The 23,873-nt window shown below is 50.3% G+C and overlaps 2 protein-coding genes across 4 annotated transcripts; one reads left to right on the plus strand and one right to left on the minus strand.

Annotated features, from left to right (window-relative positions):
- Window positions 1–443: 443 nt before the first annotated feature.
- On the plus strand, window positions 444–3,517 carry rrp8 (ribosomal RNA processing 8). Of its 3 annotated transcripts, none has more exons than XM_062473947.1 (8): window positions 444–601; window positions 756–905; window positions 1,014–1,284; window positions 1,407–2,280; window positions 2,415–2,544; window positions 2,685–2,791; window positions 2,896–2,992; window positions 3,093–3,517. In XM_062473947.1, exons 2-8 carry the CDS (start codon window positions 807–809, stop codon window positions 3,201–3,203), a joined length of 1,689 nt encoding a protein of 562 aa, XP_062329931.1. In that variant the 5' UTR covers window positions 444–601; window positions 756–806; the 3' UTR covers window positions 3,204–3,517. The 3 variants fall into 3 exon arrangements, with proteins under 3 accessions (XP_062329931.1, XP_062329933.1, XP_062329932.1); XM_062473949.1 differs by having other exon boundaries at window positions 459–601; window positions 806–905; XM_062473948.1 differs by having other exon boundaries at window positions 469–601; window positions 759–905.
- LOC134029391 (dynein heavy chain domain-containing protein 1) lies at window positions 3,287–23,363 on the minus strand. Its single transcript, XM_062473488.1, has 42 exons — window positions 22,866–23,363; window positions 22,574–22,768; window positions 22,254–22,457; window positions 22,049–22,159; window positions 21,787–21,943; window positions 21,397–21,648; window positions 21,101–21,277; window positions 20,459–20,591; window positions 20,115–20,341; window positions 19,683–19,926; window positions 19,423–19,580; window positions 19,170–19,283; window positions 18,598–18,874; window positions 18,383–18,510; window positions 18,064–18,262; window positions 17,873–17,964; window positions 17,541–17,769; window positions 17,293–17,418; window positions 16,962–17,059; window positions 13,547–16,847; window positions 13,323–13,452; window positions 13,055–13,247; window positions 12,651–12,933; window positions 10,684–12,520; window positions 10,358–10,569; window positions 10,085–10,274; window positions 9,899–10,001; window positions 9,586–9,735; window positions 9,296–9,487; window positions 8,785–9,216; window positions 8,178–8,601; window positions 7,989–8,099; window positions 7,725–7,901; window positions 7,258–7,436; window positions 6,112–7,155; window positions 5,846–6,023; window positions 5,581–5,706; window positions 5,225–5,450; window positions 5,023–5,114; window positions 4,760–4,909; window positions 4,026–4,639; window positions 3,287–3,948 (listed from the first exon to the last, which is right to left on the minus strand). Exons 1-42 carry the CDS (start codon window positions 23,243–23,245, stop codon window positions 3,574–3,576), a joined length of 14,220 nt encoding a protein of 4,739 aa, XP_062329472.1. The 5' UTR covers window positions 23,246–23,363; the 3' UTR covers window positions 3,287–3,573.
- Between the last annotated feature and the right edge of the window lie 510 nt (window positions 23,364–23,873).

A 23,873-nucleotide genomic window follows, 5' to 3' on the forward strand; every position in this document is an offset into this window, starting at 1 on the left:
TACTGGTTTGTTAGTCTCAAAGCGGGCGTTGACGAAGAGAAAGTCCCCGTCCGTATGGCTTGACTTAGCCACGTGACACAACAGCTTTAAATTTCATTCAAATCAATACACCTTACCTTGCCCAACGCTCATTCCTTCGGGGCATGTTTTTATAAACGCTGACCAAATTGATGCATTTAGGCAAGAGCGTATCTCTATAAAGACACTATATCCTGTGATGTGTTTGAATTTTTTTGAATTTTTGTGATTTGGGCAAAAAAGTTAATTAATCCAACTATGTGTTTGATAATAAAATGCATTCGATATAAATGTGAAAGTTTGTCATTAACTGTTTTGTAGTTGTGGACTTGTGGTCAAAACGGATCTATTTTGCATAATGAAGTTTGGACTTTGGTAACGAGGAATTGTAGTTGAAGTATTGGGAAACTCATATCCCATCGTCTTTGCGGTAGAGGCAGCGTCATTTTCCTGCGCCAAGTTTAGCTCCTGCTCACATGCGCTGTTTGTGAGGGTAATCAAACGTGGTTTTATCAAACATTATAGATTTTTTTTACCGCTTTTATCCGGTAGATACACGTTGTATTGCGTTGCCATTTGACAGGTAAGTCATTTTACAACTTAGTATTTGAGATCCATCGCAAAACATTGAAAGCTAAACATCTTAACTTCAAAACTGATAACATTTTTACTCGAAGCTATGTCAATTTCATATTTCTTCTACTACCACTTAATTTTAACTTGTGTATGGCTCACAGCAGCGGATTTCTGATTTATTCCCCCGTCACGGCTTAAATTTCGATTCAAGCATGTTCGCTGAGGAAGACGAGTGGAACGATGAGCCGGAAGCCAAAAATCTAACCACAACACTCTTCAGCAATCCCAAAACCGATAGCGCCAATGCAAAGGTCAGTTTATACCTGAATTCAGGATAATTCACCTCAACTAGGTAAACATCTCACCTAAACTAGGACAAGTTGGTAGTTGATACTGACTCTGCTCATCCCACACTGAAGTTACAGAGCGTGGGAAAGAAGAGTCTGTTACGAACTCTCCAGAAGCTTGGATCTGTACCGGACTGGACCAAGACAGGGGTCACGAGGGAGGGCAGTGACAGCGAACCAGAAGCTGTCCCTTCACAACCCAAAAGGAAGAAACGAATTAAAAAACGCAAGAGAGGAGCAGCCAAAAGAGAAGAAGCTGAGAAGGACAGTGGAGAGACCAGTGTCAAAGAGGAATCAGTTGTGATAGCAGCTAAGAAACTTAGGAAGACACCAAAAATATCAGGTCAGTTAAGAAAAATATATTTTTATGGAGTTTAAGTTCCTCTGAACTGCTGGATTCATGATTGGATTAATGATTCATGATGTGTTGTTGCTATTATGGTGCTATGTTCTGTCTGCCTTCAGGACCCACAGAGGTAAAGAGTTCAGGGGACGAGGTCAAAAAAACTGAATTAAATACAGGCACACTAACCAGAAAGCAATGGAGAAACAAAATGAAGAACCAGAAGAAAAAAATAGGTAAAAATAAATACCTTCCAAATGGACAACGTAAGCAGGAAGCTGTCAAACCAGCCAACCAGAACCCCAAGGTAGGACAAGAAGTGAACTCTGATGTTAAAGATGAAAAACAGCCTGCCAAGATCAAACCTCCAACACAAAAACCCAACCAACAGACAGTGGGCAGCAGGGAAACATCAAAAAGGAAAAAAGTCCAAGAAGGTAATAAGATCACTCCCATAGTAGACAAAGAAACACTCACATATTGTAAAAATGACAATAACCTTAAAAAGGCAGCAAAAAAGACTAAAGGAGGCCATGTTAGTGGAGTTGCACTAGAACGCTCAGACCAACTGAAACAGGAAGTGGGAACAGCTCCCTATGGGAACAGGGTGGAAGAGCAACCAGGACCCAGTAAGAGGAGGAGCCAGATAGAAATCAGAGCGCATGGGCGCAAGGTGGAGAAGCTACGGAGACTGCTGCAGGTCCAGGGTTCAGACCGCAAGGACGAGCCCACGGAAAAGGAACAGGAAGAGGTGATGGCGCCGCAGGTTCCTGCTGATCGCTCGTCTGTTCTGAGGTCCCGCATGCAGCAGCGCCTGGAGGCTGCTCAGTTCCGCTATATCAACGAGGTGCTGTACACCACGTCCAGCGGCGAGGCCAAGCGCATGTTCAGACAGGATCCCGAGGCCTTTGGGATCTACCACAAGGGGTTCACTGCACAGGTCAAGAGATGGCCTGCTAACCCCGTGGACAGCATCATCTCATCCATACGGCACAAGTTAGTCACCATGGCAAAATACTTGACTCATGTATTTTCAGCACATTGTTTAGTTTGTATTCAAATTTGGTACCTTTGATCTATATTGGTTATCTCATTCTTTGTTTTGTACTCATGTATTTCCTTGGTTCCAGACCTTCGTCTCTGGTAGTCGCCGACTTTGGGTGTGGGGACTGCAAGATCGCCAGCAGTGTGAAGAACAAAGTGCACAGCTTTGACTTGGCACCCGTCTGTGACCAAGTTACAGTCTGTGACATGGCCAATGTGAGTTTGACCTCAGAATGCAGTAATGGCAAAGTCGATATACAGTTATGTTTACAATTTATGTTTCAGGTACTGTTCACATTTTCAACTTAGTGATTATATTTAATGTTCTATGCTATCCGTTGTTCACCTGTCAACAGGTACCTCTTGACGATGCTACTGTAGATATAGCTGTGTTCTGTCTGTCCCTGATGGGGACCAACCTGGGAGACTTCCTTGTTGAAGCTAACCGTGTGCTGGTGATGGGGTAAGGGGTAATGCTTTGCAAGAAAAGTTATGCGCAGATGTGTAATTTTCACATTTCATTGCAATCCAGCCGTCATTAAAGAAAGTTTCTACGTCCTTTTCCAGGGGAATGCTTCAAATTGCTGAAGTGGCGAGCAGATTTGAAAATGTGCGAAGCTTTATGGGTGCAATGGCCAGTTTAGGATTCAAGTTGGTTTCCAAGGTACTTATTATCTTTCATATACCTGTGTAAGTGTATGGTATGTTCTGGAAGAAAAATACATCACCGTTATAACTTTGTATTCTGCTTTCATCTTCCTCAGGACACAGAGAACAGTCACTTCTACTTGTTTGAGTTTGTGAAGACAGCAGAAGCACCAGAGAATGTCAAGGCAGGATTAGAGCTGAGGCCCTGTCTGTACAAGAAACGATGAGAGCAGTGGGAAAAGGCACCAGCTGGTGAATAAGCAAATGGTCATTTGGTTTTTCCATGATTGTATAGATTGTTCTGACCACCAGGTTTTGACCACCAGAAAATGTTATAACATGATTCCTTTCTTACATTTTAGAGTTTTGCATTGTATTCTTCAAAAAAATGTTGACTGGAAACATTGTTTATTATATAAAATGTATTTTGTTGTCATACATTTGTAAAGGGTAATGTATGATTGTTTAACTTATAAGAATTAAAACCCAGGACAAAGCATTCTTATAAGAGTTTCCTCGATAAAGTCTTCTGAAACCTCGAGTCTTTCTTTAATGTCTATAATCTAGAAAGAAGTGCTATGAGTCTTGGATCAGATCTCAGAGTGTACTGACTAGCCTGACTCTTCTTAAAGAGCATAGCACTGGGTCTAGCTTGGCCACAAGGGGTACATGAGTAATGATGTTGTTCTCAGTCAGACCCCAGTCTTCATTATGTAGCGCTCCATCCAGATATAGAGGACAGTGGTACAGGGGCAGGGAGGAGGTGTCGCAGGGGGGGCTATCTGGTGCCCTGACGTCCGTATTCCTCGCCCTTGCCCTGACCCAAAGGAGTGGGAGGAGACAGGGTTTTGGCGAGAGCGTGTCCTGCAGGGCTCCCAGGCGTGTATCCCAAAGTGCCCCTCTCAACTCCAGCCCACACAAATACACCCCACTTAGAGGTGGAGCTGATGGGCAGCTTGCAGCACTCAGCACCTACACACAGAAAAGACATGGATTGTCTGTAACACCGTACGTAAATGTCCCTGGTGGCACGGCGAGAGTGATCTTACCTGGAAATGCAGGGAGAAGTTAATGATTTCCCTCTGTTTAGCCTTAGCTGCCTCCCTTATTAATGCAGCCAGGAAGCCTCTAGCGTTGCTGAAGGCAGACAGACAGTAGGCACTGGTTGGAGCGCTGGTGGTGTCGTTCCACAGGTAGGTACTGAGCAGCTCGGCCCTCTTCTCCAGGTGGGACAGGGTTGTAAGGGTGGGGAAGGAGGAGGGAGTCCATCTGCTACTGAGGTGCTGGCTGAGCTCTGACAGGAGCGAGGACACCAGGTCCCCCAGATCATCCCACTCTGCCTGGAGGAAGCTGTGCAGAGGGCCCGGGGACACGCCCACAACCCAGCTCTCCTCTTTATGCCCCAGACTATCCTTCAGGGCCTGCAGTCTGTCCCGGGCCTGACTGAGGTCTGGGAGCGGGGCAGGGTGAGGAGAGTCTCTGGTGATGCTCCTCATCCTGCCAGTGGGCCTCTGGGAGTCTGACAGCAGCAGGTTTAGGGTGCGGCTGTGGAGCTTGACCAGCTCCACAGAGAGACCCGTGCTGAAGCCCAGCACCATAGGGTCGCTGGTGTTTGCCAGGGCTCGGACACGGTGCTCCAGTCCCCTCAGGAGGCCTGCAACATCTGTGGTCACGGTAGGAAACAAGTCACGGAAATGACTCATGAGACATCCAACACATACTGTATACAGCAACCTGCAAATAAAATACATTTCTACAATGCTCAGGGAACATTTCACAGTACCAAAGCGTCCATGAATGTGGATGATATCAGAGAGTGTGTGTGGCCCACAGCCCCAGAGAGGAGATGCTGGCTGGAAACAGGCTCTGGCTATACTCTCCACTGCCTCCAAGTCTGTTGAGTCTGCCACATGGCCACCATAGACCAGTTGGGCTGTCAACACAACAGGACACAAAGGTGAGGTCAAGACAGGGCTGTGGAGTAAGAGTGTATTACAAGCACTTGTTTAGAGACAGTATGATATATTGTATTCTATACACCCCTACCTGCTATGTATTCTAATGCCCCGGCCTTGTCATCACAGTGTTTGGCAATCCGAGCATAGGCATCCACCAGTGCCTGCAGGTCATCCTGAGTCCTGGAACAGAAATACATCTGATCCAGCCATGCTACAGAGGGATAGTCACAGTAGTGGTGAAGGTCAGCTTAATGTGCTTGTCATCCCAGGTGCTAGCTGCAGGTTCTCACCAGTGGTAGACGTATCCCTGGCCCAGGTGTCTGTAGGCCTGTCTCTGCAGTAGGACTGAGTGCAGGATGGCACAGCGCAGCAGGGGCTCCAGGCTGGAGGCTGAGATACCAGAAGCCGAGGCAGGCAGAGCAGCAGATACCACCTGGTGCAGGGAAGAGCACAGCTCCTCCTTTACGTCACATGGAGAGTCACAGACCAGGCGAAGAGCACACACGCGGACTGCAGCTACAGGACACGGAGGACAACATTTCACATGATTACATGAGTTACATGAATTTTACATCCAACTTGAAACTTAAAATGGACTGTACATGAGTCAGTAAATGATCTCACTGTGCCACTATAGTGAACATACATGGAATGGAGAGTGGTCTGTATCCTCGTGTGATGAACCACAGTCTGAAGCGAGGGTGCACCTGAGAGGCGGAACTGGGCCCTGCGGATAGGGGGCCCTCCCCAGGCTCCACGTCTGTCTGGTGCACTGAGGGATACAGGAGAGAGAGCCTGTCAATGCCTGCATCACTACTTCTCTAGCTTACATAAGGAAAGCCAGGTATAGGTATGTGAAGATGGTTAATACAGCCATAGCAGATCTTTCTAACCCACCACAGGCTACTCACTTTTGGCTGCAACAGATATCAGCTGATTGAACTGAGTCACTACTTCAGCATCCCATTGCTCTAGGAGATGACAGTTGTTGAAGACCAACCAATGGCCATCGCGAACAGCCAAAGCAAGAGATGAGAGGATGGTCTCTTTTTGACATATAGCTCCAACTGAAATTATTTTCACTTTCACCTGACAAACAAATAAAAATGTTCATTGCATATATCAGGTTGATTAAGTTAACAACAGCAATGAGGCTGGTCATATGAATACACATTACCCCTTTCCTGTCTGTTTGGTACTGGGCCACTTGTTTGAGCCAGTGGAGCGGCTGGATGCTCGCCGGTCCCTCTCTATCCGGACTGGGGAGGGTGACGATCACAGGCCCTTCGTGTCTGGACAGGAAGCGTGAGAGGGCCTCTGGGGAGCCGGTGTGGGGGGCGTCGGGCACCGCTGAGCGGACGGGCTGGCCCAGGTGGCAGGCAGCCAGGTCCTCCGCCACGGCCGCCAGCCAATGGGGGAGCAGGGTCTTCCAGAGCAGAGCCCGCTGCAGGGTGGACAGGTGGGAGTGAGAGCGACAGGGCACGGGCCCCACAAGGGTGGAGGAGGGGAATCGAAGGTACTCTTTCCACTGCTCGGGGGAGGTGGCCAAGGAGGCGATCAAGCCTCTGAAGGGTGGGATGTTCTCCAGCCGTAGAACCCCTGTGTGCGTGTGAGAGGGGAGCCAGCAGGGGAGCTCAGGCTGGGGCGTGGATGGAGATGAGCGGGAGGGTGGAGCTGTGGTTTGAGTGGACGAATCGACAGGGACGTCCATGTCTCCCAGGCCCTTGAGGAAGGCTACCCTCTCCACCTCAGAGCAGGGCTCACTGTGGAGGAAGAGGGCCAGAGATACCAGCAGTCTGAGCAGGGAGGCATGGCTCTGGAACAGACAGGGCCGGTACTGGGCCAGGAAGTGAGAGACTATCCTGTAGGTGATCTCTGCCATGACTGCTCCAGCCAGCACCTCCCCGGTGAAGACCACATCAGGTCTTCCTTTCAGCGCTAGAGCCCCCCTCACATTCAACAGGAAGGTTTTCAGGGGGAAGTAGTAGGTAGGGGAGAGACAGGAAACCTCCTGCAGGGCCTGGTAGAGGCCGGTGGCCAGCGCTGCCACCCTTTGGAAGTCTGCCAGGAGAGGCTTGTGGCGCACCAGCTCCTGGCTCAGATCCGCTAGCTCAGCCTGGAGCCTGTGCGAGGCCAGCTGACAGGCCGACACGCGAGGCAGGAACTGGGGGTCCTGCAGCAGAGGGGTGAACGACTGGAGGATGTACTCGATCAGAGACACCTGAGAACACAGACCAGGGATGGGAAGCATTCAAGATAGCACTCGACTGCTCGTAAAATGAACATCGCACGATACATCTGAAGGAGATTTCTGTCCGGTCACCTCCTCCTGGCTGAGTTTGTCGCGCAGGGTCTGTCTGTCTTGTATGAGCACACAGTGTTGAACCCCCAACTCTGGACACTCCAGCTGCACCAGCTCAGTCAACAGGAGTTCCTGGACCTCCGTGGTGCTCAGAGAGAGGTCGATGACCCGCACCTCCGACAGGACGGACGGGTGTATCTCTAAAGAGGGCGGAGAACAGAGGAGAACTGATATTGACATTTTTTTTACATTTAGTCATTTAGCAGACGCTCTTATCCAGAGCGAATTACAGCAAGTACAGGGACATTCCCCCCGAGGCAAGTAGGGTGAAGTGCCTTGCCCAAGGACACAACGTCATTTTGCACGAGGACCGGCAGCCTCCTGATTAATAGCCCGATTCCCTAACCGCTCAGCTATCTGACCCACTGAAGCGCTACGTTCACACTTAGGACTGACAAAGTTCATCTGTCAAGCGCACAGCTCTTCACCGTTGAGCAGCAGTCGGACTGGCAGACAGGTGCTGAGGAAGAGACAGTACTCTGGGTGGGCCTGTTGGACGGGGCGCCTCAGGCCAGGGGCGCAGTTGCCAGCCGGCCTCACCAACATCTCCAGGAAGTCTGGAGCGTGAGCTGCTCGCTCGATGTGTGTCACCAACACTCTCAGACCTAGTGAACGGAACAAAGCTGCTCGTCATCTACAACCATTCATCAAGCTGATACACGTTATCATGTCCTCTTTGTTCTCCAGCTGACCTTTCTCTGCCCCCTGGCGGACCTTATCCAGCAGGTGTGGGTCATCAGCGCTCACCACCAGCCCGTACTCCCTCTCCTCCTGAGCTGTGCTGTCCTCCACTGGCAGATGGCCTGACAGACAGGGGAAAACTAGAGTTACATTTGAACCATGATATGGTTAAAGGGATTTGGATGGATATTATTCCTCACCAGTGAACAGCATGGTCTGAGAGCTGATCTCCTCGCGCTGCGATGCGTCAGCCAGCAGGGGCCAGCGTTGAGCCCAGGGGCCTCTGTTGCCCCACGTCAGCAGTTTGAGCAACAGCCCGGGAGGCACCCCCTGTACCACGTAGCGGTCCACCCCCAAAGCCCGCACCAGGGCCATCTGCAGCTCTGCAGCCATGGGGAGGGGCACATGATCCAGGGGCGGAGGAGGGGCCTCTGGGCTGGACTGGGGAAGCAGAGAGGTCCTGGGGTCATCGGGGGTACTGCTGATGTTCCCAGTCAGACTCAGCTCCCTCCACTTCCTCAGCAGCTCCATACGGGTGTCTGGTCTGAAGGGACCCAGGTAGGTGATGGCAGCAGCCAGCAGCAGAGCATCACCTGATATGGTCTGGTTATTCATCTCTGTTTCCTGGGAGAGGAACACCAAATATGAACAAAATCCACCTAGGAAAGAATGTATGTGTGCAAATCGAACAAGTCAGTAATGTAAATGGCGGCTGAAGAGAAAGGGATGGAAGGGTGAAGAAAAGAGAGGGATAGAAGGGTAGAGAGATGAGAAGAGAGAGGGATAAATGGATGGAGAGAGGATTACCTCAGCAGCAGCCTTCCAGTCGGTGATGTGGCACACCACCTGCTGGACAGCACTGGAAGCTTCCCTCTCCAGGGCCTCGGCCTTACGAAGCAGGCCAGCCAGCTCCTCCTGCTCACCTCTGAGGACCAGCAGCTCCTTTTCTATGTCGTCGATGTGCTCCCGGGTCTCCTCCTCTTGCAGCCTGGCCACGCTCAGCCGAGAGCGGCTCTCCGCGATACGAAGGTCCAGCTGGATCTTCTTGACCTCCTGGGGGGCCATGTGGCGCTGGACGCAGGCGTATTGGTAGACAGCCCGGACCCAGCGGCACAGGGACTCACAGGCCCGGCTCACGCTTTTCACCGCCTGAGGAGAAAACTCCTTCCTCTGTATGATGTGACTGAGCTGCTCAAACATCTCGCCGTTCAACCTGGAGCGGTCGTAGAACTCCAACTCCTGAAGAGAAGACAGGAGGGTCAGTATGAGGTAACTAACAGAAATAGGTTCCGGTTTTCTGTTTGATATACTCACTGACCTGGCAGAAGTTGGACTGCCCTAGCAAATGCTTGGAGCTATCCCAGGTACATGGATAGTTGAACAGCATGCAGATGGCGTCCATGACGATCACCACACCTGCAGGAGGAACTCTGTAGTGGCGCACCTCGTCCAGGTCATTCTGGCTCAGAGACTTGAGAGCGACCAAGGCAGTCTGGTACAAGGGACTCACCTGGGGACAAGAGTTGAATCATACTGGTGAACAGGACTATGTCCCATACAGGCAGGTTAAGTCCTAGTTATATCCATGGATCTGGAGGTGAGGTGGACCTCCTTGAAGGCGTCGTCTGCCTGCTGCTGGGCCTGCTGAAACTGCTCCTCCAGGTGGGACAGTCTGTTCTCCTCCAGGAGGCAGTTCTGCCGGCTACGGTCACACAGAACCTGCTCCATTTTGATCTTGTGCTGCAGCTGGTATTGACACTGACACGCAGACAGGTGGGTGGACACAGACGGGCAAACAGACAAACATACAGACGAGACGTCATGTTAGACAAGCACTGCTCGCACCGACATTTACACAATTCTAATCATACATGGATGCATTTTCACTAAACGGTGCTCTTCTACAAGCTAGTAACATTACCTGTTGTGTTTCTGCCACTTTGTTCTTGAGTTTAATAACTTCCTGTCTGTACTCCTCAGCCGTGTCTGTCATGTCTCTTACCCTGGCCAGGACTGTTGCCACTCTAATGAAAACAAAAGCTTCATTGTACCGTAGCTCACAGTCGCAGCAGCGTGTGGACATGAACACATGGACTGTGGTGCTCACCTGTTGGCCTGACCAAGGCCCTGCTCATACAGGTGGCTGCAGAGGTGGAAGAAGTGGGCAATGAGCTCCACGTAGGTCTGGGGGCTGAACGGCTGAAGGTTTGGTAGCAGGACGGATGCATATTTCCATGCTGACTGATGTATTTCTGCCATGACTTTGGAGATACTGGCCACCAGGCTGTCCCTGTCTACTACACAGCCAAAGAAACATGTCAACATTTTTAATCCATTCAAATTGTAGGTACTTCATAGGTACTACACCAAAGATCTTTACTTGCTGGGTCGGGGATCTGCAGGTTCTCTTTAAGGTGCCGTGAGGCTGCCTCGACCAGGGTCTGGCTGGACCAGGGCTGGTACACCTCCACACAGCAGCACAGGCACACAGCCCGGGTCACCGAGGCAGTGTCAGCCTCCATTTTACTGATGTCTAGCGAGAGAGGCAGCAGCAGGAACACATGCATGTTCTTCTGGACCTGTTTGAAGTACCTATAGATGAGAACACCACGTTGAAATAGATCATTAGCTACTTCTACTGCAGTAAACACTGGCCATAGCTTGTCAACAGTAATAATCAAGTCTAGCCTGATTAGTGTTTCCTACTTGTCCAGGGCCTGGTCGTCCCTGAGGCGGCTGCGGGAGTTTTTGACGAGAGCGTTGACCTTCAGCACCAGATTCTTCAGCTCCTCATCAGAGTAGAGACCAGGGAAGGTCCCACTGGCCATGACCTCTAGCAACTCCTCTCTGTGCTCCAGGCTGGTCTCCTCGTGAACCAGTATCATCACATGATTTCCCTGCACCCCCGCCTGACTGCCGGCCTCCTTCAGCATGTCCCGTAACGTCCTCTCATTCCCTGGATGGACCTCCATCAGCTGGTAGCCGGTGAGATAGGCAGCCAGACGCACCGTGGTCCTTCGCCCTGTGCCTTTCACCACGCTGAAGAGCACTCCGTGTCCACCGGGGAGGAACAAAGCCCTGAGGGTGTGCAGCAGCTGCCGGAGCCTCTGTCTGTGCACCACGTAGCTGGACGTGCAGCTGTATTTATCCTCCAAATCCCCATCTTCCCCCTCCTCTTTGCTCTTGACTGTGAGGGCCAGCTGTTGGAGGAGCAGGCCCGGGTCTCTCTCCTGATAGGACACGTTGCGTTTGAAGTTGTGCTGCTGAGCCATGGAGGCGAGAGGCTCAAACAGCTCGGGACCGTAGACCAGGTTACACATCGAGGCCTTTAAGTCCTGCAGAAGCTGCAATGGAACGAGCCTGGCTGAACCTGGCCCGGGCCAATGGATGCTGTCATCCTGTGAGGATGGTTCAGACAGCCTAAGGCTCCTCTTCCAGTCCGACTGACTGGCCGGTTTAGGACCTTTTGGTGGCGAGGGAGACAGACATTGTAGAGAGCTTGAAGCTGGGTCTGGCAACGGTAGACTGAGATGCTTATCTTTCTTGGAAATCTCTTGATTTTTGTTTTTATCAAACAGATCCTCTTTCCCATTGGCTGATAAACTAAAACCAGAGTAGCTCAGCCTGAGCTGCTGGATCTCCTCCTCCTCCTGTTCATCTGCTGCCCCAGGCAGGGGAGACTTTGTAGGCTGCGTGAAGGCCAAGGCCTCAGTATCCCTCTCCGTCTGACTGGGTGAGGCTGGGAGCTGATGGGGGGACGTAGGTGGGTCTTCTGTTATAGAAGAGGATGTGCACGTGGGGGGAGTTGTAGAGGACATGGTTTCTTCTCCTCCGACAGCTTGGGCCTTGACTGTCATCCAGCCACTGTAACTGTTGTCTGACACCTGGGCTATGAGTGACACCAGGGTTTGGCTCTCGTCTTCTGAGCACAGCCGGTCTCCAAAGGTACGCAGACACTCGTGCATCCAGAGGCGAACTATGTTGAGCACGTTGGCCGCTGGGCCGAGCGTGGTGGGAGAAAAGCAGGGGAGGGCGGAGGAAGAGAGCACGGCCCTGAGGCTGACCTTCTTCTGGGGTGGATGTCTGCCGGAGGCGCGCGGTGCCCACAAGCACATCCCCTGAAACACCTTCTGCAGGTCATGCTGGGAGAACAGGAAGTGAGGCCTCAGTGGAGTCGGCAGGAAGTGCTCGCACACAGACTGGTACAGGTCTAGAGTAGCGGCGATGATACAGCGGGTCATGTCTGCGTACCTCGGCATGCCCTTGAACTCTTTCAGCCAGGTCTGAATCAGTGGGGAGTGGACAGAGAATAGAACATCTACAGATATACTGGGCAGCACTAAGACGGAGAAGAGACGCAAGAGGCGGGAAGAGATGCTGTTGCAGCTTGGTTTGGTCACTGCGGACGTGCTGCAGGTACCCAGGTAGCGGATAGCTCCAGAACCGAACAGCTTGAAGTGGTAACCATCAGACGTCAAAACGCCTCCCCTCGATATGCACTGTCGCAGAGTCTCCAGAGCCATGGACGTCTTTCCAAATACATCTACAAGCATATGATAGTTATTAACAAATGAATGGAAGAATTTCCGCAAATAAACAATACGCTAGATACCTTAGTTAACTCATAGTTTGTGTAACTGTAACTTTATAATAATGACAGGTTTTCTATTCACCACAGGCGGCCTTGTGTAAATCATCCACAAACAGCAGGTGTCTGGCCTGTTTGTTTTGGCTGCCCATGGTACCCATCGGTGTCTTCTGTTTGCCCATGCTCTCCAGGACACCACGCAGGTCAGAGGCGCGCAGGCGTGGGCCGGCAATGAGACGGATGTGAGGCCTGTCCTCGTTCATCAGGGACTGACACAGCATGGTCTTCCCTGAGCCAACCTCTCCCACCAACAACACTGGCTGGTGAGCCTCCAGCATGAGGTCCAGTAGACACGCATATTTTTGATACTGTGTCAGTGGACAAAGAACACTAACATTACTGTTATTTTATAAGAACAATGAAACCAAAATACAGTTGATACTGTAGTATACTGTTGATGTGGGACAGTTATTGATTGAGGGGGCGTACCTGTGGGATAGTGATGTAGGCCATCAGTGGACTCTTGTTTCTGGAGCAGCTGATTGGGGTACTCATGTCTCCCATTGCGCCCTCGGTTATATTAAAGAAGTACTCGAATACTGTTCCCTCAGCAGGAACCTCCACTCTATACCGGCTCTCAAACAGAGCTTCCCGCACCAGCACATCAAACTGAGGCCAGTGTCTGCAGGAAAAGAAAAACATTATCAATGACTGCACCTCTATGTGAGAACTGACTTCCAGGGGTACCGGTCTCGACCTGGGGTGGAGGTGACCACCGAATCCCCAGATGTAGGCCACCAGGAAGATGTTCCTGGCCTGCAGCTCCGGCTGAGTGGAAGGGGTCAAGATATTGACAGACGAAGGTTGGGTTACCACTGGAGCCATATCTGGAAGAGGACACAAATAATTCAAGGGCATTTGTTGAGTAAATACGTTTTTCATCATTCCTACTACAGTCTTTTTTTGTTGTTAAGTTTTTACCTCTTTTATCTGTCTGCCTTGATGCTTTTAGTCCACGTCCCTTCCCACATTGCTCCAGAAGGGCATGTAGAATCCTAATGAATGACATCACTTCCTGTAGACCATAGGCGATGCCTTTACTGACCTTATTGTCATTGTCTGCCTCACTGTGCATCACGGGTGTCAAGGCCTTGTGCCTCAGGAAAGTGAGCGTACAGGAAAACAGATCTTCGGCTAAACGGACCCACATGTTGATGGTCCCCTGATCCAGAGTGTGGTCTCTGGAGAGAGCGTCCAACTCCACCTTCCACACCGATTTCCACAGATCCTTCCCACCGAGATGGACCAGATTGCAGCGGGTGACTGTGGAAGGGGCAGCATCTGACAGGTCTGTGACCTCAGCCAGCAACTTGAGCTCCTCAAGGGACGGCCGGACCTTCTCTGCCGATGGCAGGCACAGGAAGGGGTCGTCGGGGTCACAGAGGGTGCTTAGGTGATCTAACCAGCCAGGCTGACCCAAAGGCTCCCCGTCCATCACAAGCCACTTCACCTTGCGAGTCTGACTCTTCCTCTTCTTCCTCTTGGAGGGGGTGCTGTCTAAGAGGTCATGTCTCTCAGAGTCCTTCAGCACTTTGGTGAATACCCCATCTGACCAGTATCCCTCCTGTTGCTGGAAGCAGCCTCCAAACAGCTCCTCATTTGACAGGGCATTGGGGAATATCACCACAGTGTCAACAGAGGACCAGTTTGAGGTAGTCGGGGAATAATCTATATCTGAGCACCTTCCTTCAGGGCTGACATCATCATCCAAATCCACCTCCTCAGCCCTGGCGGCCAGCTTCCGTAGCGCCCCCGCTAGTGCATGGTAGCATGTGGTCTTCCCACTCCCAGGGGGCCCCACCATGAGCACCGCCCTGGACAGTTTTATAGCCTGGTAGAGGCTGAGAACCTCCTTCAGCACTCTAGGGTCAGCATGGAGGCCAGCCTGCTGTAGTTCCTCCATAACTGCAGCCTTCAGGAGGTTCCGATCGCCCTCCTCAATGTCCAACTCGAGAACCGGGTAAGAACGTAACGTGGGGAAGATTTCTTCAAAAATGGCACGGAACTGTGAGGCTTTCTTTTGCTCGTGAATGGCTGACACCAGGACAGATGAAACTCCTTTGACTATGGCCTGTTCCTCCACCACACCTTGTATAAGGGCTGATGACTGATTAGTCCGCTTGAAGTGAAAGCTGTCTCCTTCCCTGGCTCTTTCCTCTGTCTCGGTTATCTTAGGAACCACATCCAGTGAATGTCTCTGAACATCCGTCTCATCTTCTAACTCCTTTTCTTTGAGCAGCACCTCTTGTCGTCTGGTGTTTTGGAAGTGTGTCCCAGCAACTGTGATGACGTTCATGAGGAGAACTAGCCAGCAGGTCTGCTTCCCACTGATGGAGTCAGGCAGACAGAGAGAGTTGCCGGCCAGGGTAAACAGTGAGAGAAGACATCGGCTGAGTGTCACTGCCTCTGAGAAACCGAGGGAGGTTAGCATCACCTCAGCAATGACTCGGTAGTCTGGGTGGGCCAATGCTACAGGTCGGGTTGCAGCACGCAGGTTTTCTGGGACATCGGTACTGTACCCCCTGGATGAGATGATCACACAGCCGTAACTCGGTTTGACAAAAATGCTCTTCCCTGCAAAACACATCTCAAGTTCATCCAATGTTTCACAGCCTCTCCCCAGGTCTCCACTCTCCTGTGGTGAAGATGTCTGCTCTCTGTTTGGGACAGAAGATGGGAATGAAGGCTCCGAGCAGGATTCAAACCCCTTTGGCTGGGTGTTCCTCTGTAGACAAGAGAGAGATTGGTGGATGTCTGATAAATGCTGCCCCAGAAGAGACAGTGCCCCCTGGGTCATTAAGTCCACAGAGTCCAACACCAACCAGGCCCCGGTCTGGAGGGCACCAAACAGCAACTGCTGGACAATAGAAAGTCTTGTGTTTACACAGCAGTGGAAGGAGATGACCTGCCTTCCCAAGGCTTTCCCCAACTGAACCACAGTCTTCTTCTTGCCTGACATCTGTGGTCCGCTCACAAAGCCACACCTGTAGCCGGTGAGAGCCAGGAGAATACCCAGGATGGCTTTGTCTGTGGAGGGGCTGTTCACCGTCATCCAGTGGTCTGGACCCAGGTACTCATATCCGTAGGGCAGCTGAACTCCCAGTACTTCAACATAGCACCAGCAGTCCTTGGTCTCTTGGCTCTGTTGTGTTGTCTCATCCCCACAGTCTAAAACAACATGGTATTTCATCAAACTCTGCCATTCAAAAGATGACTCGAGATCACCCTTCACCTCCACGAGTTTGGAGATGTTCTGGGCGTGGTTCATTGTCAGCAGCACCAGAGAACGCAACACTGTCGTTGCACGCTGAGAGGTCAGTGATCTGTCAGAGGCACCTGACAAACCGTCCCTTACAGTTTGGCACAAGCTGTGAAGTTTGGAGGTGTTTCTTGCTTTTAGGCAATTCCATTTGACCGGGGCTGCAGCCTGGCCGGCCTTTCTGACCTCACTGCACCAGAGGGCTTCCTCAACCACCAACAGACACTGCAGGGGGTAGTCTGGCAGGATGCTCCACTGAGATGGCAGGTCATTCTCTCTCACTTTGGCTTCCATCTCCTCCTTCTTTCTAAGGAAGTCTGATTGTCTGGAGAAGTGTGAGGTGTCCCCAATCTTCCTGTCTGTCTCTAGGTCCTTGTCTGAAGGCTCCACCTGTTGACGTGCCACAGCACACTGCTTGACCAGCTCCCTCGTGGCTTGGTACAGCTGCTGTTCCAGCAGACCCAGCCAAGCCAGGGAGTTGAGGTTTGGCTCCAAGGGGCACAGGAAGGACACGTGCTCTCTGAGGCTCCCATACACTCCCTGCACCAACATCTGGCTGCCAGAAAGATCCAGCCCCCTGCTCAGTTCTGTCACATCCCGAGACGAGTCACTGTTGCTGACAACCTCCAGCCAGCGCACACCTCTGAAGCACTTACGCACCAAGGGGAGTAGGGTGGAGGGGGTAGGGTGCAGGGAGAGCAGTCGGATTACCTCCCCATCGCTGAGGAAGCACAGCCTGGGGAACTGGCCCCTGGGAGAGTCTAGAAGGTAGAGCAGCTGGTTGGAGATGCCCTCCATGGTGCTCAGACCTGCCATGAGAAGACGGCGGAGACTGTCACCGTGGAAAAGAACGTTTGACTCAGTCACTTTCTTCAGACGGACTATGTTCAGCACATGGGGGTCACCAGAGGTGGTTTGAATCAACTCTCTGAATGTCTTATCTACTGGTTGGAACGTTTCAAACTATATGGAAGAAAGAAACAAAGAGAGGGAAGAACACAAGTTCAGTATCCTGTATTTAAGCTATGTGGTCAATAAATGCATTTATTATCTGATTAAAGTTCTGATGAAATATACCAGCTCTGCCTTCTGTACACAAACAGTGGTCTCGTAGAACATTTTGCTTAGGAAGACCCACTTCTGCTGGTACCTTTCACAAAAGTCCAGGAGTTCCTCTACAATGTATATAAAACAATTCATTAAAAAAACAGATGTGTGCACTCAAACAGATGCACTCGGACCAAATCAACAACAGAAACCCTACATTATTTGTTGATAAAGTTCCATGATAAAATTGAGTGCTGAAATGGATCAGTGAAGAACGAGGTACAAAATAGTGTGTACTTTTCAACATGGAATCTCACAGAATCAACACATTTTCTTTTGACATGAAGCAGCTGGGCATTACCAAGCTCCTGAAGCATCTGCACCCAGTGTTCCACCTCCTGTCTGAACTCAGCAACATGCGGAGACAGCAGCATGTTGGACAGAGTCATCACACTGTCTTCAGTCTGGGCTAGGAGTGTCTCCAGACCTGAGGAGACAACCACAGCTTCTCACAACCTCTGTCACAATCATAACTTGACAGATTGATAAATATCATTTTTCGTTTTCCTTTGACACACAATCCGTTTTTGCTCCTTTCTCCAGTCTCACCGATAATGGTGAATGTGCCACAGTCTTTGGAGAGCTGTTGAGGTGACGCGTGGTTAGACTCCAGGTCAGTTGAAGGCTTCTTTCTGCGTGTTGCTCCATCCTGAGGCTTGTCCTCCTGCCACACAGTTACTATGAACTTTGCCAGTCTGAACTGAGCCCCCTCCCAGCTGCGTTGAAGCTTCCGGAAGGCTTGCTCCATGTCAGCCTCCGCCTTGGCCTCCCGGCAGATCTGTGGAGGATGGAGATGTGTTTGAGTACATTTTGTAAAATGTAGGATGGGAGAAGATAGGAATGTGTGCTTCAGTTCCTCTGTCTAAAATAGCAGTCCTTACCTTGCTGATTTTATTTTGATGCTCTACCAGCATTTTGGACATCAGGTCTGCTACAGTCAGGCTCCATTGTGGAGAGTACAGCTGGCCCATGCCTGCAGGAAGAGAAAGCACAATTACAGTCACTGTAGATTTGAAGAAAAAAAACGATCAAACTGTCTCACATACACACACACACGCAGTGTTCTCCACACCTTTAAAGATGTTCCTCCAGTGTTTGTGCTTGAGTGTAGGGCTGCTGAGTTGAGCCAGCACTGGGAGCTGCAGGTGGAAATGTTCCAAGGTCTGCAGGATCTTCTGCAGCACGGCATCCTGGGATGGGATCAACCTGGCCAGGGACATCGCCTGCTGCAGCCACTCATCTACCTTCCCCTGCGCCCGCGACACCAAAAACTAGCACAGAAAAACACACTTTCCAGTCAGCTGTTCCAAACCTTAAATACTTAAATAATTCCTTCTGATGATTGAAGGCTCTCTCAGGTCCATGTGGAAAACGTCTGTTCAGTTTCTCACCTTGCTGAAGGGCAGCAGCTTCCACTCCCGGATCTGAGCCGTGGAGAAGCTCAGCAGCTCCCAAAGCCCTTTACGGGTCTGAATCTTCTGCTGGCCTGTCGTCACAAACGTCAGATCCAGAGGATGTCCTATGGAGACGAAACGCAGTTAGCACAAAGGTCGAGAAACACATACCACACACACCCCCTCTGCAGAAACCTCTCTCCCTCTCCCACCTCGGAGACTTCTACTGGTCCTGCTGAGTTCTTGGAGGCGTGCCGAGACAGCGTACACGTGTCTGCTCACTGTCTTCAGCTGGGTCAACATCTGACCAGCATTCTGGGTAGGGTCCAGGAAAGGGCCGGAGGTGGTTTTGGAGATCGTGTCCTCCAGGTCTTGGGCCAGAGAGGTGAAGGTGCTATCCAGGGTGTCGGCCATGGAGGGGAGGCGCTGACGCACAGTCTCAGCTGCACGCTTCAGGAGAGGTACGAAGCAGTCCCACAGGTCCAAGATCTAGACGCACACACACACAAACACACATATACTAGGATCGCTGCTCCAAGCTTTAGTTCTCCCCGTGTCTGAGGACACCTGTTTGGAGCAGGATGAATGCATGGATGATGTGTCTGAGGACACCTGTTTGGAGCAGGATGAATGCATGGATGATGTGTCTGAGGACACCTGTTTGGAGCAGGATGAATGCATGGATGACACCTGTTTGGAGCAGGATGAATGCATGGATGACACCTGTTTGGAGCAGGATGAATGCATGGATGATGTGTCTGCTGACCTGTTCTTCCAATGCCACCAATGCCTCCAATGCCACCTCCTGTCTGTAGTTCATACGGATGGTCTCCTGGAGGGAGTGCATGTACTCCAGCTGCTGCTGCATGTCATTGGACATTTTCTCACAGCGTGTGACCTGCCGTGAAGGAATCCCATGAAAGTCAATGGACGCATTTGATTTCAAATCAGACGACACGAATCGAATGTGCAGCGTTCTGCAATCCACCCCTTTCAGTGACAGAACCGTGGCTACAGAGCGTGGTTACGATACTCACCATGCTGGCGTACTGTGTGAAGTCGTTGAAGTCGGTGGGCTCTACCCTGAGGCCGTCCACAGTCTTCTTTAGTTCCTGTATCAGGTTCTGTGAGCGGAGCTTCAACTCCCCCACCAGGAAAGTCAGCACGTCCTCCTCTATGGAGGTCAACAGAGGCCCTGAAAAAAAAAGAAGACACACACACATCCCAGAAACAATACTATTGAGACAGCAGTACACCTGGTAGACACACACAAACGCACGCACGCACACACACACACCTAGCTTCTCCTGGATGTGTGCACAGTGGACGATAAGCAGCTTGTTGGAGGTGGTGAAGGAGCGGGGCACGGTGCTGACCCTGTCCGTCCAGAAGCGCACCTTCTGGATGTGCTCCTCGTAGAGCAGGGCTGGCAGGCCCCTCATGGCCTCAAGGGAGGCAGGGCTCCACTGGCTGGTGAACAGATGGATGTCCACCAACCAGGCATGTTCATCACACAGCCTCTGGAGCTCCCTCTGGGCCTCCTGTGCAGGAGGGAAACACAACAACGACACAATCAGGAAACAACAGGAAAGGAAGAGAAATGTGTTGACAAAGAGGGGGAAATCACATTTACATTTATTCATTTAGCAGACGCTTTTATCCAAAGCAAAATCACAGCTATATAGTTATATAGAATAGTAAAGGTTTTGTGTGAGAAAGAAAGGATGACCTGTGTGATCCTGTCTTGCTCTTCCTGCACTTCTGTGGCTCCAGAATGCAGCTTGAGCTGCCACTCCAGGTGCCTCTTACAGAGGGGGTAGTACTGCCCTCGCAGCCTCTTGCCCTGCACCCTCAGGGGGTTCAGCCTGGGCAGCACCAGCCTGGGGGTTAACTCTACAGGAGGCTCCCATCTGGTTGACAAACTGCTGATCTCAGTCTTCTCTCTGTCCTTTGGCCCTGACACAGTTTTAAAAACACGTAAATATGCTGAATCAGAGACAACAGAAACAGGTCAGAGCTGGATTGTGATACACTGTGCAGAAAAGCCCTGTAACAGAACCAACTTTCAGGTACCTGTCTGACCAGGTTTGCCAAAGGAGCAGGGCAGGCTGAGGTCAGGGCTCAGCTCAGGAGCAGCCCTGACGGGGGAGTTGCATGCAGTCACACAGTCCTTGGACTCCGAAGAGTAACTGCATGCGTCAAATACCTGACACAGGGAGTACAACCAGATAGTCCAGTCATTTTAAGCCAAAATGGGGGTCAACCTAGGACAAATTGCAACAGAAGCAATATTCTCTCTAATAGAAGGCTATATTTTGGTCTTTTTCTAAACTTACCCCTGATGGGATTCTTTGGGGCTTTTTTTTCCTTACTCAGTACATATTGAGGATACAAAATGAGTTGAGTTTGCTTCTGTTGCAATTTGTCCTACCTTTTTTCATAAAATGACTGGACTAAGAGCGATATTCATACTGAAACTAGGTTTTATAGAATTTAACAGTACATACAAAATGGTACAAGATACAAAATTATAATACAAACATCACAACAACAAATACCACCACAACAAATGCATGTGTTTAAAATGTCCATCTAAAGTTCAAAACAGAACTGGAAAGTGTGATACATGGTAAACAGTACATAGTCTAAAGTGCATATCACTTTAAGGACTCAACTCTAGACTCCTGTTTACAGTTGTTTTTTGTTATATGAAACTTCATGCCAAGTTTTTTTCCAGTGTGGCAATCTTCCCCTCACCTGGAGGGCAGAGTCTGCCACAGACAGCAGGGCTCCACACACAACCTCCCGGAACAAGTGCATAGGGGGGAATAGGGTCAGTTGTCCATCTGCTCCAAATATCAACTCTGCCTCAAAAAGACATCCCTGCTGGGGCTGCACAGGGTCACAGAGACACAAGACAACATCAACATCTCTTACAACATTCAACCTCACACCAAAATCCCCCATAAACATTCAACCTTAAACCATAGTGCTCGCTGCTCTCTCTCTACCTTCAAGACGTTGTTCAGAAAAGACAGGACCTCCCGTTGAGTGATAGTGACCAGACTCTGGACTATCATCTGGTCCACCAGGGCGGCCATGTTGCCCAGCTGCTGCAGGACGTCCTCAGCCCGGCGCAGCTTCTTCTTCAGGTCCCGCACGTGAGCCAGCTGCAGGTGCAAGGGCTGAGAGTGCTGGTTCACCTGGGCAAGCTCAACACGCAGCTGCAGCTCCTGCTGGCCTTTGTAGCTGTCCTCCTGAACCTGGGAAGAGATGGAGAGAGAGGACGTGCTTACAGTAATGCTACCATATCAGTACAAAGTTACATCATTCATTCACTCATTGGTTCATCATTTGAATGTTTGTTAAAATGTGTTTGGAGGTGAAGTAGTCTGAGATACCATATTCAGGATGAGAGCTCGATACTGTAAGAACTTCTCCAGCAAAACCCGACACTCCTGGTTCTTCTTCAGAAGTGTATTTTGGAAGTCCAGAAGGGTGTAGGTTTTAGAGTCATCCTGAGGCAGCCAGTGAACCCCTTTCAATTCCTCAATTAGTCTGACAATGACAAACAAGGTGTTCAGTCAAATCCATCAATAATGGATGTTTGGATTATAATACTGAAATGGTGATTGTGACCTCGTTAAGCATTCTCCTCCCCACCTGCAGAAATGAAACAGAGCTTCTCTGAACTGTGGCACGGTCGTCAGCAGCTGGCCCTGCAGTACCTCACACCTGCGCTGGAGGGCGATCTTCCTCACGTTTCTCTGCCACCTGGACAGAGACATAGCAGGAGACATGCAGAAACCATCCAAGTCCCAAGCTAAAAGTCAATACCAACATCTCTGAAAGGAGGGACGGCTTCTACCTAGTGAAAGCTTTTTTCAGTAGATAGTCTCTGAAGAGGGGTATGTCTTGCAGGGCGTTCCAGAGCACGGCCTCGTGGATCCACTCGGCTAGAGAGAGCAGCCCTGCGCTGCAGCCGTCCCTCACGTGTAGGACGGAGGTCGGGGAGAAGACGTAGTACTCCATGCCCGCCTTACTCTGGGGGACCACACGAAGGTCGTATGGCCTACAGGAGATGGAAATATTCAGATATGTATGTAGAATTAACATGATCTCAAAATCCTTAAGAGTGGGACTAAGGGGCGGTAAGTACAGATGTTCTGCTGCTGTGGTATTTACTACCTGTAACGGCCACTGTCCACAGGCTGCAAATGAAAAAAATGAAGTTTTCCCAGGTGTTTTTGCTTCGCAAAGATCTCCACTACATCTGTGCCTGTCAGAGGCTCCTTGTGCTTGGAAATCGTCTTAGCTCTTCTTTTTTGCTCCTTGTCTTGTCTATCAGCGGTCTTTTTCACGGACACAACATTGTCTTTGGCACTAAGGAGGGACAAGAATATCATGTTGAGGGGGAATGTAAGAATAACATGTTCAGTACTGTTATAACATTGTACACTCAATCTGCTCAGCTACTCACGTGTCCACAGTTAGTTCCTCAACATCTACCTCAGCCAGGCTGACAGGGATATTAGTAGCCAACACAGAGGCCATCAGACCAGGTCCGTCCGTCCATAATGAGTCCTCCATGGCTGTCTCATGACCCACCTCTGCCACTAAACGGGGAAGCTCCACCCCAGTTAGAGGTCTTGGCATGGGGCTGAGGTTCTCCGTGCTGAGGGCACGTCCAGTTGGGGGGTCCTTCATGAAGGCTAGTCTTGAGGAGATACCTTCCTGGGACTCCAGTGGTGGTAGTGAGGGTGCAGAAGCACCACGTCCCTGGTGGCCGAGGGAGCCATTCCTGCTAGCGCTTTTTGCATGGGCCCCAGTTTGTTGACTGTCTCTTTTTGGAGCTGGCATGTTGCAGGACGTTTCTAATCAATATTAATTAATTTTGGAACAGCGTCATCAGTTGGAACATATTTTGTCGAAACAGGTGTTCAGCCCATCTCTGACAAACTCCCAGTAATTCCGTAGTCAAAACCCCAAAACTTTTACTTAGCTACAGCTGGTAGAATATTTGACAGGTTCACAAAGTTCAGCAACTTTAGACTAACGTTAGTTAGCTCGACTTAGACGAATTACTGGGGCCCATAACCTAGCTCTACAGTAGCGTGTTTAGGTACACCTCTAACGTTAGTACGTTCAGTTTGATTAGTGCCAATTACTGTACTAGTTAGTAGTTTACATTCTCTACACTACAAAATCAAATCAATAGTGTTTACTTTAGTTAGCACGCTAGCTACCTGTATATTTTCATATGGGCAATTTGGGAATAAAACACCAAATCGTAAACACATTTTAAATAGCTGTAGTTGGTAAAAAAAAAAAAAAAGAAAGAAAAGTTTTTAGAGCTTGTCTACCTGTGTTCTGACGTTTGTACACAGCAGTCATTGTCTAGTTCCCATAGTTACATGGGGACGCTACGCTCGTACAATCCACAAGGGTGCGCATGCACACAATATTAAAGCTCACAACCAAATAAATG

This window comes from Osmerus eperlanus, chromosome 11 (assembly GCF_963692335.1).
Source record: "Osmerus eperlanus chromosome 11, fOsmEpe2.1, whole genome shotgun sequence".
Taxonomy (NCBI): Eukaryota; Metazoa; Chordata; class Actinopteri; order Osmeriformes; family Osmeridae; genus Osmerus; species Osmerus eperlanus.